Source organism: Silurus meridionalis, chromosome 26, assembly GCF_014805685.1.
Source record: "Silurus meridionalis isolate SWU-2019-XX chromosome 26, ASM1480568v1, whole genome shotgun sequence".
Taxonomy (NCBI): Eukaryota; Metazoa; Chordata; class Actinopteri; order Siluriformes; family Siluridae; genus Silurus; species Silurus meridionalis.
In genome coordinates this window covers 14,295,893-14,316,577 of record NC_060909.1, presented here as the reverse complement: position 1 = coordinate 14,316,577, position 20,685 = coordinate 14,295,893, and the positions used below count along the sequence as shown (strand labels likewise).

The 20,685-nt window shown below is 38.5% G+C and overlaps 1 protein-coding gene across 1 annotated transcript in view; it reads right to left on the bottom strand.

The window, feature by feature from the left end:
* Nucleotides 1-19,469, bottom strand: part of otog (otogelin) — a 94,190-nt gene extending 74,721 nt beyond the window's left edge. Inside the window, exons 1-9 of the mRNA XM_046840871.1 lie at nt 19,422-19,469; nt 18,387-18,479; nt 17,943-18,115; nt 16,126-16,247; nt 10,655-10,863; nt 3,003-3,130; nt 2,820-2,926; nt 2,073-2,182; nt 1,734-1,859 (exon numbers count right to left, since the gene is read on the bottom strand). Coding sequence (XP_046696827.1) covers nt 1,734-1,859; nt 2,073-2,182; nt 2,820-2,926; nt 3,003-3,130; nt 10,655-10,863; nt 16,126-16,247; nt 17,943-18,115; nt 18,387-18,462 — 1,051 coding nt within the window. The 5' untranslated portion in view covers nt 18,463-18,479; nt 19,422-19,469. The remainder of the gene's footprint in view (nt 1-1,733; nt 1,860-2,072; nt 2,183-2,819; nt 2,927-3,002; nt 3,131-10,654; nt 10,864-16,125; nt 16,248-17,942; nt 18,116-18,386; nt 18,480-19,421) is intronic.
* Between the last annotated feature and the right edge of the window lie 1,216 nt (nt 19,470-20,685).

The window sequence follows — 20,685 nt, the reverse complement described above, 5'->3', positions numbered from 1 at the left end:
CTCCAGTGGTGGCTTACAGACAGAGGGCTTTTCCAGAAGGGCAACTCGCTCCGCACCATCAAGGTTTCTCAGAGGCCTTGTTAGCCTTTCGAGCCTTTCTTGGAAAGAACCGGTGTTCCTGTCTCAAGGCCTTGGAGCTCCATGTTGTCACTTGATGCTACAACATGGGGTGGGGAGCGGTCATGAGTGGGCTCCATCTCACTTGGCACATAAACTGCCTGGAGATGCTGGCCGTGCTTCTGGCGCTGAAGCACTTTCACCCAGACTTGAGGGACAGCCATGTATTGGTCCGTACGGACAACACATCGGTGGTCTCTTATATTAATCACCACATTATCTGTGTAAAGCTGCTTTGAGCCAATGTTCATTGTTAAAACGCTATACAAATAAAAATGAATTGAATTGAATCAACCATCAGGGAGGTCTGCGATCTCGCCCCTTATTCAGGCTGGCATGGCAGATCCTCCTGTTTACCCAGGGAAGACTGCTCTCATTGAGGGCAGCTTACATCCCTGGGTACCTAAATCAGGGAGCAGACGCCCTCTTGAGGCAAGGGCTAAGGCCCAGGGAATGGAGGCTCCACCCTGAGGTGGTGGAGCAAATATGGCGGAGGTTTTACAGAGCACATGTGAATCTGTTTGCAAAACAAGAGACATCGCACTGTTCCCCTCTGGTTTTCCCTCACTCATCCAGTTTGATACCATGGTACAGATGTAACAGAAGCTGTGCCTGTACACCTTTCCCCCATCGCACTACTGGAGTTCTGGAGAGAGTTCACCAGGATGGAGTCCGTCTCCTCCTGGACACGCATTGGTGACACGTTTCCTGAGGCACAGCCGAAGGCTAAGGCTCTGTGGGACTCAGCCGTTGTGCTGGAGGCTCTGTCTAAGCCCCCCTTTGAGCCCTTTGTTAGGTTTTATAACCTTGACCTTAAAGTCACTCCTGGCTCCTCCATCTTGCAGTTTAGCTGTGCCCATCCACACTAGGCTGGGACTGGTCAGTGTGGTGTGATGGGACTCTCGTTTTTAAAGCATTGATGATGCTTGAGTTCCTGAAAGGGAACATCTCTTGGTTATGTATGTAACCCTAGATCCCTAAAGGAACAAGGTGCTGCATCAACAGCCCTTTAGGAATGCCCAACACACATTTTATAGCTTCCTGTTCGTAACGTCATCCTGCCGGTTGACACAGTGTCTCGTTCCTTCAGGGAACTGGGGTTACTACATAAGTAACCTAGAGACATTTTAAACATTTAAATTGGATTAAAGCCATTTTCTGGGTGACAGATTCTACTTGTTGCCTAGATATACAGTATTATATTCATTGGTTAAACATTTCCCCGGGTTTCACCTGTGAAATCTCTATTAATATTAATAAAAGAAAAAAAACACATAAGAATATAAATTGTCCACTGAAAAAAACAAGACATTTTTAACTGTGAAAATAGGGAAATTATTCAGCAACATTGTAAAACAAGTGTTTCACAAACACATTGAAGGCAGAACTACTGAGAAATATAGGCCATATCACAAGATGAGCAGCAAAAACTGCATGACAAGACTTCAGCTCATTGTCAAAAATATTTCATTTACTAATTAGTGGAGGTAGTGCATGTGTGCATTTTGAATAGATGAATAAAAAAAAATAAAAAAAATTTAAAGTCATGAAATTCATATGGTCATGATGGTATCTTGAATCATAAGTACAATTTAAATGCAGATTTTCTTATTTACCATTTGGACAGTAGCAGCCATCCAAACACTGTAGTTTACTGTCAATGCAGATGTGCTCAGTATTGCAGTGCACAGGACAGCATTTGATACACTCTCTGTGAATGAGCTTTGCAGGACATTGAATCCCTGCACAAACCAAAATGAAACTTAATAATTTCACATTTCTATGTTTCAAATACGGTAATTAATAAAAAGACCACCATGCATTTTACAAAACACACATGTATACTGTCACAAGAATCATTTCTTTAATACAGGATTTAGTACCATAATATTGTTATTTTATTGTTAATATCTATCATTCAACATTAATCAGCAAGTATTGTTTGTGTTACATACCACACTGAGGAAAATGTGCTCTCCAGTTGTGTAATGGGTGTCCAGCATGAGCACATGCTCTGGAATACTCAGTGAACACTTGGCAAACCATATCACCACTTAAACCAGACCTAACCAATGGAATCAGCCCCAATATGTATATCACACACACACACACACACACACACACACACACACACACACACACACACACACACAGCACAAAAAAGGTAATTTAATTAATAATTTCTATGCACCAAATATCTTTAGCATAGATCAATACTAAGGTGTAGAGCAGAAGAAAAGCCAAGTTATGGGCTAGTGGGCTCTGCCTGCATAGGATGTCTGGCTCCAACAAAGGGATCCACAGTTGACAACGTATGTTTATCATTATCAACTGAGTTCACCTTTACCTTGCCAGATGATACTCTTCTGGGTATATGTGAGCATGTCTTCACAGCATGCCTGTGTAACTACTGAGTATTACACATAGTTAAGTTGCTCTTAATTAAACTGAACATGGATTGGTATAGATAAGGGATATTTGTGCAGCATGCTCCAAGCAGACAATTGTAGACAATAAATAAATGTTGCTGGAACATCATACAAATTGACCAAGATCTTGGTCAGGCGAGAAGAATAGTAGCTAAAATATTAATGAAAAAGCTTTTTTTTTTTTAGATGGAGTATTTAGAAAAAATCTGGAAGTCTGTTTTTGTATTTTCTATTATGGTGTAAATATCAGTGTCATTGATCTGATCTACTTACAGGCAGAGGTCACTGGAGCAGCTGGCCATGTATGAATATGGACTGACAAATTCATGGCAGGATTTAAATGGCTCTTTCAGTAAAGATGTACACATCTCCTCCACTTCCTGCATTAAAAGGTCCTTCATTACAATTGCATTTACTATATACATTAATATACACATATATGGGTGTATCCAGTACCAGTAGATTATGGGGTTGTTGTGCAGAACAGGGAAACGGATAGAGAGAAGGCACCATCGGACATGTTAGCTCTGGCTCCTCCTCCATCCAACTGTTCCCAAATATGGCCAGATTATCTGTGAATATACCTGGACCAACAAAATCACAATTATTAATATTTTAACCAATTACAGCATAAACCAGAAAATTAGACTGTTTCAAGCTGAACTTAATTCAGAAAAGCACTGTAAACCAACATTTCTCACTAAACAGCAAAAACATAATGATTGGAAAAACAATATCACCTAATTCTTGTCCAATTTTCAAACAGAATTTTCATCTACTTCTTGCAACAATAGAAGACAAAGTACAGTGGGGCAAAAGATTATTTAGTCAGCCACCATTTGCAACCAATTGTGCAAGTTCTCCCACTTAAAAAGATGAGAGAGGCCTGTAATTTTCATAGTTGAAGGTACACTTTAAGTTACACTCTCACAGACCTGTAACTTCTTCTTAAAGAGGCTTCTCTGTCCTCCACTTGTTACCTGTATTAATGGCACCTGTTTGAACTCATTATCAGTATAAAAGGCACCAGTCCATAACCTCAAACAGTCAGACTCCAAACTCCACTATGGCCAAGACCAAAGAGCTGTCAATGGACACCAGAAACAAAATTGTAGACCTGCACCAGGCTGGGAAGACTGAATCTGCAATAGGTAAGCAGCTTGGTGTGAAGAAATCAACTGTGGGAGCAATTATTAGAAAATGGAAGACATACAAGACCACTGATAATCTCCCTCGATTTGGGGCTCCACGCAAGATCTCATCCCATGGGGTCAAAATGATCACAAGAACGGTGAGCAAAAATCCCAGAACCACACGGGTGAACCTAGTGAATGAACTGCAGAGAGCTGGGACCAAAGTAACAAAGGGTACCATCAGTAACACACTATGCCGCCAGGGACTCAAATCCTGAAGTGCCAGACGTGTCCCCCTGCTTAAGCCAGTACATGTCCGGGCCCGTCTGAAGTTTGCTAGAGAGCATTTGGATGATCCAGAAGAGGATTGGGAGAATGTCATATGGTCAGATGAAACCAAAATAGAACTTCTTAGTAAAAACTCAACTTGTTTTTGAAGGAGAAAGAATGCTGCATCCAAAGAACACAATACCTACTGTGAAGCATGAAGGTGGAAACAGTACATTAGATTAGATTAGATTCAACTTTATTTTCATTACACATGTACAAGTACAAGGCAACAAAATGCAGTTTGGGTCTAACCAGAGTGCAATATCAGCAAGTGCAGGATATACAGTTTTTACATGATTTACATAAGTTAAATAGAATGGAATATAGGACTATAAACTGTAATTTAAAGATGTATATGTACTATAAATTTAGTATACAGATGAATATATATGTACTATGAACATAATATACAGATTAATATATATATGTACTATGAATATAATTACAGATGAACATATATGTACTGTGAACATGATATACAGATGCCTATTACTATACACAGAGATTTACAGAAGGATGTGAATGGTGAACATAATATATTGCTATTATTATAAACAGAAAACGGGTTTATGGTTTATGGTTTAAGGTGTTGATAGCCCAGGACAGGTCTGCTGAGATGTGGATCCCCAGGAACTTGAAACTGGAGACACGCTCAACAGCCATCCCATTGATGTGGGTGGTGTCATGTGTGCCTCTTGTCTCCTTCCTGAAGTCCACAATAAGCTCCTTTGTCTTTGAGGTGTTAAGGAGCAGATTATTGTTGTTGCACCATGTGGCTGTGTGCTGGATCTCCTCCCTGTAGGCAGTCTCATCATTGTTGCTTATGAGACCGATCACGGTAGTGTCATCTGCAAACTTGATGATGGAGTTAGATCCATACACAGGCTTGCAGTCGGAGGTGAAGAGGAAGTAGAGGAAGGGGCTCAGCACACAGCCCTGTGGTACACCAGTGTTAAGTGTGATGGTGTTGGAGCAGATGGAGCCAGATCGAACCTGCTGGGGTCTGTTGGTCAGAAAGTCCATGACCCAGTTGCAGGTGGAGGTGTTAATGCCCAGATCTACAAGTTTGGCTATTAACTTGGATGGAATGATGGTATTGAATGCTGAGCTGAAGTCAACAAACAGCATACGTGCATAAGTGTTCTTATTGTCCAAGTGTGTGAGCACAGAGTGCAGTGCCATGGAAACTGCATCTTCTGTGCTCCTATTGCTGCGGTAGGCAAACTGGTGAGAGTCTAATGTGGATGGCAGAGAGTCCTTCAGGTGTGCCAGGACCAGCCGCTCAAAGCACTTCATGACAATGGGTGTCAGTGCTACAGGGGGGTAGTCATTCAGGCACGTTGGGTTGGAGTGTTTTGGCACTGGCACAATGGAGGTACATTAAAAGTGGGAACAGCTGCTTGTGCAAGAGACAGGTTGAAGATGTCAGTAAAGACCCTAGCGAGCTGCTCAGCACATGCCCTGAGTATGCGGCCTCGGGTGTTCTGGTGATTTTAGGAAGAAGATGAAGGTTGTCGATAAAACTGTCAGAAAGTCGTAAACCAATATCCAAAAGCTCACGTTGGGTGTACGATGTATATGGGTTTTTTTCTGCAAAGGGACCAGGACGACTGATACGTGTAAAGGAAAGAAGAAATGAGGCCATGTATCGTGGGATTTTGAGTGAAAACTTCCTTCCATCAGCAAGGGCATTGAAGATGAAACGTGGCTGGGTCTTTCAACATGACAATGATCCCAAAAACACCGCCCGGGCAACAAAGGAGTGACTTTGTAAGAAGCATTTCAAGGTCCTGGAGTGGCCTAGCCAGTCTCCAGATCTTAACCCCATAGAAAGTCTTAGGAGGGAGTTGAAAATCTGTGTTGCCCAGCGACAGCCCCAAAACATCACTGCTCTAGAGGAGATCTGCATGGAGGAACTACCAGCAACAGTGTGTAAAAACCTTGTGGAGACTTACAGAAAACGTTTGATCTCTTTCATTGCAACCAAAGGGTATATAACAAAGTATTGAGATGAACTTTTGTAATTGACCAAATACTTATTTTTCACCATAATTTGCAAATAAATAAAAAAAAATTAGACAATGTGATTTTCTGGATTTTTTTTTTCTCATTTTGTCTCTCATAGTTGAAGTGTACCCATGATGAAAATTACAGGTCTCTCTCATCTTTTTAAGTGAGAGAACTTGCACAATTGGTGGCTGACTAAATACTTTTTTGCCCAACTGTAACCCACTGGTATATATACCGTAATTTTTGGATATTAGGCGCACCCAAATATAAGTCGCACCCACTGAATTTTACAAAGATTTTTATTTTGAACATAAATACGCTGCACCTGTCTATAAGCCGCAGGTGTCTACATTGAAAATAACACAAAATTACACAGGCTTTAACGAAAGACAGTGTCTGTTACACGGCTTGTATCTAAACAGTAGCCTACCAAGAAAGTCATAGTTCACCGTCTTCCTCCTTCCTTTCACATCAATTTCTCTCGGGAGTTTTTCTTTTGGCATCGTTGTGCGTTTAAAAATCACCATTGGTGAAGCTTTTTTCCCGATGCCGTGCAGCTCAGAACACAGGTGAAGTGCGTTTTTTTCATGCTCGTTTGTTTTCAGCGTGACTAGTGATTCACATTTCCTGTAGAGAGTCCGAATGAGTGGCAGGTCAAACTTCAGAGGAACATCATCCATATTTATGATGTGGAAGTGCATCTGATTTAATATAAAGAGTTTCATTGGTTCACCTGAACTTGTTCGGCAATTTCATTAGTCTAATGTTATGGGGTATGGTTTTTTGGCATGAAGCTGGTGAAACCAGGAAAAACCCAGGAAAAATCCATAAATTAGCCGCTTCATTGTTTAAGAAAAAAGTAGCGGCTTATAGTCCGGAAAATACGGTAGTCACTGTTCATTATGATAGAAATTGTTACTTTTAAAATGTCAATATTACTTCAAATTAATAATTTATTGACAATATTTTTATCCAAAGTTGAATTAAAAAGCTGGTCTCCCTAATAACAAAATTACAGAAACAATTTAAAATCAAGTGCTATGTTATTGAGGTATTTTTAAAGGCATTTCGATACTGGGTGCCATAACAACACCCGACCACCCCACTTTGGAAAATGGACTGAGAACCATGGGCTCTGAGAAACCTGCTCAGCCTTTTTGTACTGCTGAGGACACCACTATGCCTCCCAACAAAAAGAAGGGCACTAGTGTGGATCTGAGCTTTGTCATTAGTGGCTCTCCATATGTCAGCTATGCCTTAGATGTCACTGCATTTCCTAGCTACACTGTTTCATTCTCCTTGACTAAGGAAGTTATACTAAATCGTTTGTAGATTTGTGACCAAAATAGCTATTGTTTTTGTAATGCACAAAAATATTTATATGAAATAGCCCCTTTACAGTTTTTTTTAGTTGCTTTGGAGCATTTCTCAAATCATCCTTAATATTTGCAAACCAGTAGGTGAATTCTCAAAACAATTTGTACAAACAGCACAAGACATTGGATTTTTTGCGAAAGCCTGTACTTTTCTCAAAATACTTCTTGATTTCTTGATATAAACTATGGTTTGGATTACAATGATTGAAATTGCACAAAATGTAATTTCTTCTTTATGTCATCTATGAATTTCAACAGCACAAATGTATTTTTTTTTATTGCATATTTGATTCATATTGAGTGCAAGAGACCGGACAAGATTCATACTTATATTTTCCTGTAAAAATGTCTGCCCCTACCAGTAGCTATGTAGCTAAATATTGGAATCTAGCAGTTAACAAATCAATGATATTAAATATGATATCTACCCATTCAGCTGTCCACATATAGACCAATATTAACCCTTCCCTTTAAGTCCAAGATCCTACATATAGCTGTAAAACAGCAGTTATGCTCATGCCTACATGGAACTAGCATTCATGTATGATGTCAGTTAGATTTATGCTCACATCATAGCACTGAGTTAGTACTGGTTAAAATGTGAAATAACTTACTGCTGCCTCTATTTTAAGTCATTTTCCTTGCTTGCGTTGCTTCACCTTGTGTAGTTTTTAACATCATGGACCATTATTTTTTCCTTGATAGACTATTTAAAATTATTCTAACCCTTTTAAATCTAGATCTGGAAGTTTTATTCTGGAATGTCTAATTTTAAGTATAATGCATTTATTTATACTATTTAAAAGTATATCTTAGATATTTAAAATGTTTAATTTTGGTAAATGTTTACATTTATCAATATCTTAGAATCTAATCTATAATTTGAATAGCAAAGGTGAGCAGGGATAGGCAGTATTTATGATGCATGTATTTCAAATATGTATTTCAAATATAAAATAGGATTGTAATTTGGAAGAGGGTGGTCAAGGTAAAAAAAATGCGCAGGCGTTCAATGATTAATAAATAAATATTTGATTGCCGAATATTGTACCCTAATTGAAGTAGCTGTTTAGTAAGATCACGATTTTGCATACCACTGTATAAATGACTGGCTGACACATATTATTACTATATTTATTATTAAAAATCGAATTATTAATTAGTTCATCAGTGGTCTTCTTATGAATGACTTGTTTGTCATTAAATTTATGTTGCTGATGTAAAGTAGCCCTTTGTTACCAAACACCAAGTAACTAAATTAGGATACAATTATGAGTCATTTGCAAACTGTTTAGTGTTGATTATTTTAAAACTAACCTTCATCTGGGAGATCACAGGGGAAAGTATGTTAATATTTGATCTGTTAACTGGTTGCATGTGTCAGATTTATTGCGTGACTCGGCCAGAGAAAAGCTTTTGCTATTAAACGTTGTTTACTTTATCAATTTAAGCCCTATTCGGACGGGACTAGTTTTACAGGGGGTCGTTAGAGAAATTTCTGTTTCACAGACGTTCTTTGTGATTTTAATCCTGTCCGAATCTGCCAAGTCTGTCTTTTTCTCACACGACCTCTGTAAAAATTCCAGAGCAAATTACCTACTGTATTTCAGCCAACTCGGCGCTCCTCTGAGAAATCTAATCCCGTCTGAATGCGAATGTCTGTAATGTTTTTTCCAAAACACGTTTTCTTGTGTGTTTTGGTCAACGTGAACTACCGTACTAATCCTAGCGCGCTGGTATTCAAGTTTCTGCTTTCTGCGCACCAATAATGGATGTACATGTGTTTGCTACCCTGCAAAGAAATACAAACATTTTTATAAAAAAATTATTTTGCTTCCTTTTTTGCCGCCATTTTACTATTGTTTGGTCATATGACCATACGCAATCCACGCATCCTGGATTTGTGTTCTATTGCAACGCCCACATGTAAAACACAGACACTCCTATCTCCGTAATAAAAACACAGAGATGTTAGTCCCGTCCGAATCCATACATGAAATCACAGACGTCGGCTGAAAAAAATTCTAACTCAAACGTCGTTTGGAAAACTAGTCCCGTCCGAATAGGGCTTAATAAGTCAGTGTAGTGGTGAAGGAAAGAATAAATAGGCCAACTAATAGAAGGTTTGTGAATAAATTTCATGCTCCCTTGTAAAAGTATTTTTTTTTTGTATTTTCAAAGTGTAAATGTATTTTGTAGTTTATTTTGATACACTTAAAGTTAGGGTATTTGGTATTTTATTTTAAAATACATTTTGATGTATCTTTGCCCAACCCTGAAGGTGAGCATGAGTGAATGATATGCACAGTGGTACCCCGCTTATCGACTTTAATCCATACCTTAAAACCGGTCGAAATGTGAAAAGGTCGAAGAGCGAATGTAATTATCCCATAAGAAATAATGAAAAACCAATTAATCTGTTCCCGACCTCCACCGATACCCATTTATTAACATTTTTTGCCCTGTTTTTAGCAGTATTAATACTAAATAATACAGGTACATAAATAATACTGTATATAATTGTTATGCAGCGTAATGAGCGGAGGCAAAGCCGGAGCACAGTTTGCTTTGGTTTAACGAAAACACACACACACACACACACACACACACACACACACGGCAGTCCATAGAATCCCGACAAACGAGGGAGAGATATCCGTGGTATGACCTGGACGGGCGAAGTCCACGGGCGCGCACGGGAGGAAAAAGGTAATCCAGGGTGCTCTTTGAAAGAAAGCGCAGCCGTGGAGAGCGCATGGAGTCCGGAAAGGAAGAAACGCATAGGAATACATGTGACAGGGAAAACACAGACAAACATGCACCAAACACCTTCACATACCAAAAATAACCGACAAGCAATGTGGATGAATGAGGGGTTTATATAGGAGCTGGGGATGAGTGAATAATGAGCCCCAGGTGTGCATTGTTGAAGCCAGGGGCTTCAGGGAAAGCGGAGGTTTTGACAGCCGCCGAAGGGGGCGTGGCAGGTGGATTTTTGACAATAATACAGTAAAAAGTATAAATGAAAAACATTACAAAAGTAACAAAAAAAAAATGCTCCGTGTGGGTCAGGGTAAAAACAAAGTCGATAAGCGGGCATTTGGTCGTTCAACGGGTGCAAATTTCGGTCGAAAAACTGTATTTCAGATTCCTAAAACACATGAACCATTCAGATAGCACTACCTAAATCTGATGTGACAGTTTAAAGTTGACACATTACAAAATTCATAAAATATTAGATATTAAAAAAAGACCTTACCATAACTGGTTTTCAGGTCATCATGAACATCTGCATTGAAGTTCCCACATAGTCCACAAGTGCGACCTACAAATTCTGGATTCATCTTAATATAGATGGAGCTGTTAAGGCCATGCCATGCCAGGGTGAAAACTTCACGGTGTGATACCAGGATGTAGTCAGAGATCCTCTCCAGCTCAATATCATGAATGTTATAAGGGAGCTGGAGACTAGAGGAGTAAAAATGTATATTGTAAGAATTACATGCACCAGTGAATTTAATTCTGGTTATCTTACATACTGTATATTCTTGTGTATTTGCTTTTCTGACATACCTAAAACACACAGATAGAGAAGACACGCTAAACATTCAGCTTTAGTATGTCAGTGTTGATTACAATGTCCAAGGTGTAGTAATTAAAGCCAGAACAATACTCTGTCACTGTTTTATATATATATATATATATATATATATATATATATATATATATATATATATATATATATATATATATATAAATATAACAGTGACAGAGTATTGTTCTGGCTTTAATTACTACACCTTGGACATTGTAATCAATATACATATACACAATGTATATATATATACAGTGGAACCCACTTATCTCGACCTCGGTTAACTGGACAACCCTATTAAGTTGGCGTTTTTGAAGTGGAACCGCCAAATTCTCGCTTTGTCTAAGCATTTTCTATCGGTTATGTCGACTTTTTTATGTCGCCGAACCCTAATATCTCGAGCACAAGGGGGGAAAAATTTGCAATTTAACGTCAGTTATCTCGGTGCAGCCGCAGAAGAACTCGCGAAAGTGGCGGAAAAATCAAGCCTTACAGATGCTACAGGTGTTGTATTGTATACTGGTGAATCTCTGCTGTTAGTTAGTGCACATATGCCTTTTGTTGTTAAATGTTATGCGATGAACGGGAGGCGAAAGCTGCGCTTGGTAGGAGTGCAGCGTGGAACGTGGGATGAGCACCAAAAGCAGAAAATAAACAACGGCAGGATCGGGGGAATCCGCGGTACGCTTTGGGAAGAAAAGCGCAGCCGTTGAGAGAGTGCCGGTGGGAAGGCACGTACCGGGATACGCATGAGCGATAACAACGACCGCCGTGAACCAACATATACCAACAATAACGGACAGTGAGAGTGTGGAAGTTTAAATAGGAGCTGGTGATGATGATAAATGAGCACCATATGTGCGCGATTAAAGCCGGGAGCTTCAGAGAAAGCAGCCAAGAAAGCACCTGCCACGCCGAAGGGGGTGTGGCAGGTGGATTCCTGACAGTTAACAAACATGTACTGTATGTATTTTTATAGCATGCCTTCATCAAACAAATCGCAGCAACGCTGTTGTGTAAAAAACCCTCCAAAAACATGTGCATGCACATTCTCATTTATTAACGCACATCATGTACATAAAGAATGTCAGGCACGTTAATATACTGCCGCCATATTGGTTTTCGTTTATCTCTGATCTTTGGTTATCTCGATGCTTTTTGGCAACCCCCTAGGACATCGACATAACCGGGTTCCACTGTACCCGCATATATATATATATATATATATATATATATATATATATATATATATATATATATATATATATATATATATATGGACTTTCTAGTTTTTCAGTTAAAAGCTATATTTACTTAAGAGCAAAACAACCTTGGATATTGATACTGCATTGTGAAGTATTTGATTCAGTAACAAAATTTCAAACCATATATACACAATACTGGAATTGTGCATATACAACTACACATCAATATGACATTATATAATGATAAATAACAAACATTGGATAACTTTGGCTGCATTCCAGTTGAATATTTAAAGCTTGCTTAGTTTAATAATGTTAGTTTTAGGCAGATAAAAAATATAATCAATAATAAGTTGATTAACAGTTTTCAAGTTGAAAAGTTGTCATCCTAGTGTAAACTCATCATTTCAATATATTGGAGCAATCCTCAATGTGCAAATAAATTCTACCGGAAAAAATGCAATTGCCTTTTCACGAGGCATGATCCAAATTTTTCTTCCTGAACACATCACATATTTTAATAGGCATGTTATTGACAACGAACACAGGTGCATTTTATTGATGGCATTTTGGATGCACAGAGATACCGTAATGAGGTCCCGAGGCCCACTGTTTTGCCATTCATTCACGACCATCACCTCATGTTGCAGCATGATAATGCAAGGCCCCATGTTGCACGGATCTGTACACAATTCCTGGAAGCTGAAAACATCCCAGTTCTTTGGCTGTCAGCAAAGTCACCGGACACCTTCAGGTTACAGGCTACTATCAACAACCTGGTCACACCAGATGCTGACTGATTTTCGTACCCCCCTTTTACCCTAATACATTAAATCTGCACATTTTACAGTTGCCTTTTATTGTGGCCAGCCTAATGCAATAATCATGCTGTCTAATCAGCATCTTGATATGCCACACCTGGATGGATTATCTCTGCAAAGGAGAAATGCTCACTTACACAGATTTAGACAGATTTGTAAACAATATTTGAGATAATTAGGTGTACATAGAAAAAGTCTTAGATCTTTGAGTTCAGCTGATGAAAGATAGGGGCAAAACCAAAAGTTTTGCGTTTATAATTTTGTATATATATATATATATATATATATATGTTCATACAGTATCTCACATTTCAGCAACCATTATATCTTCTCAACTATTATATATAATATACTATGCAATATATAAGATATAATGGTTGCACATTTTGGCAACCATTAAATCTTCTGAATGGACAATACTATAGAAACAAAACTTGAATATATTTTAGAGTATTCAATGTGCAGCTTGTGTATCAATACAGATTTACTGTCCTCTCAAAATAACGATACCAACATTAATGTCAAAATAACTGCCAACAAAAGTGAGTACACCCTAAGTGATAAAAGCTGTATTTCATTTAACTCTTGTTTGCTTGCCAGGAACATTCATAGTTGTAAACAGTTAAGATTTGGTGCTTATAGTACAATTCTCTCATACTGACCACTGAATGTTCAACATGGCACCTCACAGCAAAGAACTCTCTTAGTATTTTAGAATTAGAATTGTTGCTCTTCTCAAACATGGCCGAGGCTATAAGTAACACCCTGAAACTGAGTGACAGTACAGTGGGCAGGGTCATACAGAGGTTTTCCAAGACGAGTTTCTCTCTGAACAGGCCTCACAAGGGTCGTTTAAAGAAGTTGAGTCCTCCTGCTGTGCATCAGGTGCAGAAGCTGGATTCAAATAACAGATGCATGAGTGCTGACAGCATTGCTTTAGAAGATGCAGAAGCAGAAGCTCCACTTGTCAGTGCTCAGAGCATACACCGCACACTGCAACAAGTCGGTTTGCATAGCCGTAGTCCCAGAATGAAGCCTCTTCTGAAACTGGCTTACAAGAAAGCCTGCAAACAGTTTGAAGTCAACCTGTCCAAGAGCATGAAGAGAGCATGAATTTCTGGAACAATGTCCTGTGGTCTGATGAGTCTATGATAAACTTGTTTGGCTCAGATGATGTCCAGCATCTGTGGTGACACCCTGGTAAGGAGTACCAATAAAAATGTGTGTTGCTTACAGTCAAGCATGGTGGTGGTAGCATCATGGTCTGGGGCTGCATGAGTGCTGCTGGTACTGAGGAGCTGCTGTTCATTGAGGAAAAAGTCTTTAGGTTACGTATGTAACCCTAGTTCCCTGAGGTAATAACACACTGCATCGGAATGCTTTGGGAACGCGACTGCGTTGTCCATGCTCTGAGTATCAGGGAGTATAAAGCTTCTGTAAGTGTGAAGGAAGCGCTGGAGGTGTGGCTAGAGACGCAGCATCTCGTTTACTCGGGGAAATAGGGTTATATACGTAACCTAAAGACATTCTCTTTCAGGAACTTGAGCTGCGTCGGAACGCTTTGGGAACGAGAGTCCAATACCACCACGCCGACCAGTATAGTGTGAAAGGGCACAACTGAGTCGAAGGACAGAGGTGCCAGGAGTGGCAAAGAGATCAAGGTTGTAAAACCTGGCAAAGGTGAGCGAGGTGGACCACCCCGCAGCATCAAAGAGGTCTTGAAGGGACACCCCAGAAGAGCCTTAGAGGCTGCCACACTCCTGGTCGAGTAAGCTCTGACCCCAAATTGAGAAGGGCCATAGCAGATGAACAGTTGTTCTGACTTTCTCCAGGGACTTGTCCTGTGGACATAACAGTCCAGCGCTTGGAGTTAAGTCTCTCCTGGTCTGGGGTCAGGAATGGAGGAGGGTTGAATGCTTGGAGCCTGACAGGTTATGGGACAACCAAGGGCACCTTGGGGGGAAGAGAGGCAGAGCTGTGCGCTCTTGAGATGGGGAAGACATCGCCAAGAGTCGTGCCTCTGAAGCCAAACGGGAGCCGGACCAAGCAGAGGAGGAAGAAGAAAGGGACAAGTCCATCTCCAAACCTTCTGCGAGATCCATAAGTGAACCCCAGGAATCGGAGCGCGCTTTGCCTCAACGAGAGTGGAACCAGAACCGCAAGGAGTGGGGGCGCCCTCCTCAAAGAGCGCCCGCCGGGAGCCACACACACAGGCTGTGTGTATCCCTTCCCGTAATAAAATGAGGACAGGGAGAAGCACACGGCCGAAACGTGTGCATGGTTTTCTTGAATGCCTTCATTCTTTTGACAAAACAGACACACAAACACTACATTTTCACACAGAGTGCTTCATGAACAAACAGAAGCTGAAGCCGGCTTCTCTCCAGGTGCGCATATACTCCCTGGTCGTTACATCACCCCGCAAGTGACAGCCTGTCTTCAATTTTGACTGATTAGACTTATTACTCAGAGCACATGGACAATGCAGTCATGTTTCCAAGGCGTTCTGATGCAGCTCGAGTTCCTGAATGGGGAACATGGATTCCAACATATACTGTGACATTCTGAAGCAGAACATGATGCCCTCCCTTAAGAAACTGGACCGAATGGCAGTTTTCCAACATATTAATGACCCAAAACACACCGCCAAGATGACAACTGCCTTGCTGAGAAAGCTGAAGGTAAAGATGATGAAGTGGCCAAGTATGTCTCCAGACCTGAACCCTATTGAACAGCTGTGGGCATTCCCAATATATTGATTAAATATTGTCACTTTGGACACAGTTTTGACATGTTCACTTCAGGTGTATTCACTTTTGTACAGCCATTTTGACAATAATGTTTGTATGTTGAGTTTTTTTTTAGAGGACAGTAAATCTGTACTGCTATACAATCTGCACACTGACTATCCTAAAATATACTCGTTTAATTTCTATAGTATTGTCCCTTGAAAAGATATACTAAAAGGGTTGCTGAAATGTGAAGGGTGTACTCACTCTTGTGAGATACTGTAACATATATATATATATATATATATATATATATATATATATATATATATATATATATATATATATATATATATATATAAATTCTACATTTTCCTTACCTTTGGCCTTTGAATGTGACATTAAATCCTTGTAACCTAATCTCACCTTCCCATGGCAAGAATAGGCTTACTGATCGCCTGCAGGAGTATGGATTAGAATTGCATTCTGGATCGTTATGGACCTGCAAAAGACAGCATTGAAAAGTATAAACAAAATAACACAACAAAATATATTTTTCTACATATAATAATTTTTTGTAGGAATCCGACTTATAGTCATCCAAGACAATGTTACTGTTGACAAGCCCTTTAATTTAGTGACAACTGATCTTGGCATTTGGCCAACAGAATGTCCAGGAAAAAGCAGTTGCACTGATGGGCACTTTGAATTCCGATCAGTGAATCTCAGAGAACAAAGACAACACTGTTTGCTGTTTTGGCCCTACTCATAATTGCGCTATTAAACTGGAATGGACATAAATGACTCTATTAATAAGATCATTTTCTCTAAATTAGCCTAAAGCTACCACACACACACACACACACACACACACACACACACACACACAAGCACAGATTTTGCTATGTTCAAATACAAATTAACTACAGTTACAGCCAATTTGCAGGTACATCTAAACAGTCAAACAAAAAAGAATAACGACCTTGTATTTCAAAATCAAGTCACATTTAAATGTTAATACAGCTACCACAAAAATGAACTCACTCAAAAAAGAATGTACCTGTTCAACAATATTGGGCATGTTTCTGTGAATGTTAGAGGTGGCAAAAGTACACACATCCTTTACTTAAGTAGAAGTACAGATACTCATGTTTTAAAATACTCGGGTAAAAGTTGAAGTACTGATTAAACTTTTTTACTCAAGTGAAAGTAAAGAAGTCTTGGCTCTGACATGTACTTAAGTGAAAAGTAGTTTGTGTCGCCATTATGAGGGAAAAACAAAACGCCACCTAGAGGGTTAATTGTGTAAAACATGGCGGATTTTGTGTTTGATTTGAGACTTGGCGCATAAATAAAACAAAAGTTTACTGGTTAAAAATATTTTTATCTGGAGTTTATTTATTTATTTTATATCTAAGTAAAGAAAGGACGTCTTGGATAAATGTATTTTTTCCCGAAGGTTTTAATCTCCCCTCTTTTATATTTAGATATTTATTAATGTATTTACATTTTTTATAAAAATGGTAAAAACAGAAATGCGCGCTAAATTGATAGCCCATTAATAAAACTTAGTGCCGTTTACAATAATTTGAATTTTGACAGCCAAATATATATATATATATATATATATATATATATATATATTGATACAAAACGAATTAAAACTGTTGTTACTGAATGAATGTGTCCAGGCTGAAGATCCACATATAGAACACAAGCAGAGAAAAGATGATGATGATCATGAATGTGTCTGTTCTCAGTCATGTTTACATCACTGACTCCCTCTGTCTCATCCACGTTAACCCCAAACTTCTTACTGCCTTATGCCTGCTCATTCTTAGCTTCGTAAACTAGTCTAAATCTGTGGTGAGTGAGAGACAGTACATGATACACCAGCGGATTGAAAAAGACGCGCAGTAACAGGAAATCGGTTGTTCGGCTGAAATCGACGCGCAGTGAAAATTAAAAAATTTTGTTTCACCAAATCAATGGATTAAAACTAAAGTAACGAGCCGGTTTTGAAAATGTAAGAAGTAAAAAGTACAGATATTTGTGTAAAAATGTAATGAGTAAAAGTAAAAAGTTGTCTAAAAAATAAATAGTGGAGTAAAGTACTGATACCAGAAAAATCTACTTAAGTACAGTAACGAAGTATTTGTACTCCTTTACTTCCCACCTCTGGTGAATGTGCATATACCTGTATTAACACAGTTGACTTTGGGTTGTCCTCACAGTCTTTCAGAAGAGTATAGCTGCATTTGCCAGGGAAGTAGTAGTAAAGGCCATCAAATGTCTCATAATTGTATTGCCCCCATGATCGGCATGTCATCTCTCGCTCCAAGCCTGTATTCGCAACTACAGTACTTGCAACTTTAATTGCATGTTCAGAAACATTGCATATATTTTTAAACACAAAGTCAAGGGCAAAATCTACTAAAGTAAAAACAATATTTTGTCATTGGGTCTTTTAAGTCCATGTAAATGTCAAGTACCATTCTCTGCCACATTATTTAGTTAATAAATGTTATTTATTATAAATGTGATTGTATTTGACATAAATTAGTCATAATGGAACTATCAGTTAGTCCAACATTAGATAGCTAAAGTAATTTGCAACAAATTATGATTTGGTGTACAGTACCTGCTTGGCAGTGTGATCCAAAAGCCTGAAAAATGTCTGAATAGAGACAACGATTCCCATTCAGACATGGAAACATACAAGGATCTACAGCCCCTGAAAAATGAGAAAGTGCTGCATATTATAATTTGTTAAAAAGTATGCCACAAAATATTCAAATCTATTAATTTTTCCATAATGTGTGTATGAAAATCTTTGGAAAATGTCTTTCTCTCACTCACTCACTTACACACACACACACATACACACACACACATATATATATATATATATATATATATATATATATATATATATATATATATATATATATATATATATATATCATATGGTATATACAGTATATATGATGTTTGTTAAGCAACAAGTGTCTGTTTTCAACAGTGATAGGTGTCAAACTGTGATATCTAGATGACTGGGTCAGAGAAAGAGGTCAGTTCTGGACCATAGAACTTTAAAAGGTGGTCTGGTCTTGATGCATTTTCATTCATTTTCATTTACATCATGTGGACAGTATGTACATCACGTATGTGGGGAAGAGATGATACCATCATGCACTTTGGGAAAAAAGCAAACTGGTGCAGCCATTGAATGCTCTGGCTAATGTTCTGGTAGAAAACTTTGGGTCCTGGTATTCATATGGATGTTACTTTAAAATGTATAACCTACCATAACACTGAGGCAGATCAAGTACAATCTTTCATACCAACAGTATTTCTTTCAAGTGGCCTCATACACCAGGAAACTGTTAAATGTGTTAACTTGTCCTACATATCCCGAATATCAGTATAGCTGAGCATCTATGAGATATGATGGACAAACTAAGTTGATCCATAAAGGCCACACCTGATGGCTTTATGCTACATTACACAGCACAACTTTAGAGCTTCTGTGAAGTCCATACCTCAACAAATCACAGCTGTTTAGGTGGCACAAGGAGGACCTACACAATATTAGTCAGGTGGTTTTAATATTATAATGTTATGGCTAATGAGTTGATACAATTAAACTGTAGATATATGAAGATGTGGTTCCTACCCCTGGATCTGTGGGCAGCCCATTCTTTACTCGGCTCTGAGGATGTGTTGTTTAAATGGACTTGCTTTGAAAAGAAATGAAGGAAAAAAGTTAACATAATACATATTAAAGCATAACAATTTAGGAGCAATTATACAGATGCAATGAGTTTAATTACCGTTAGACAATAGCTCTTGTTGCTCAAACTTTGAGACAAAAAGCTGCTTTGAGAAAATGTCTGTTATGAAAAGCGCTATAGAAATAAACTTGACTTGACTTTTCTTCTTATAAGCATTCAAAAACATGCTTTTTTTTCTCAGTTGCATTGGAGCATTTCTCGAATCATCCATAAGATTTGCAAATCAGTAAGTGCATTCTCAAACCAATGTGTACAAACAGCACACTACATTGGATTTCTTGCAAAAGCCTGTTTTCTGCTTAAAATCCTTAGTACTTCACTTAAAAGTAAATATTTGTGTCAATGAACATATCATTACCATCAAAATAACAAGTCCTTTTATCATTGTTTACGAACAAGATTGTCAAAATGTTTAGTCATTTTTTCAATGTGACAATGCTTTATTTTAGTATTTCCTGATGTAAACTATGTTTTGCATTACAAGTATTGAAAATGCACTAGGGTGAATTGGCAACTATGAATTGCCAATATTACACATTACTGTATGTGGGATATTGATTGTGGGATAAGAGACTGGACAGGATTCACACTTTTTCATTTTTCTTTACTAGTGGACTGACTAAAAAATTACAATATAACGTCATTGTGATCGAAAATAAAAAGACACAAATTAAAATTCAAAACATAGGAAACACTTCTTAGGCAAAACTGCGCATGCCGCATTATACAGATCAATCAGTCTCTACCCCCTGACGTCCCAGTCTGCCGAGCCACAGAGTTTCATCTACATCACAACAGATATCATCCCTTGCAATACCATTGTGAGGCCATGATTGACAACATGGTCCACAATAGTGGCTCTAATTTCATCTGAAATGTGTCTATTTCTCTGGCCTCTTCTTCCTCTTCCTCAGTTTTGCCTCCTTACCCTTCCAGCACGCATCCTTATTCTTGGCTCTCGACCATGTTCGTTTCCTAGTTGTTTATCCGTTTTTAACAATTGTAAATTTGTTTTGATCTTTTTATATACACTCGCCAATTACAGTAAAGGTTCACAAGATTCAGCCTTGACCTATTTTAGATAACTAGTTGATTATTGGTTGATCTAAAAGTGAACACGACCCTAAATTAGTGAAATTCAAGGTT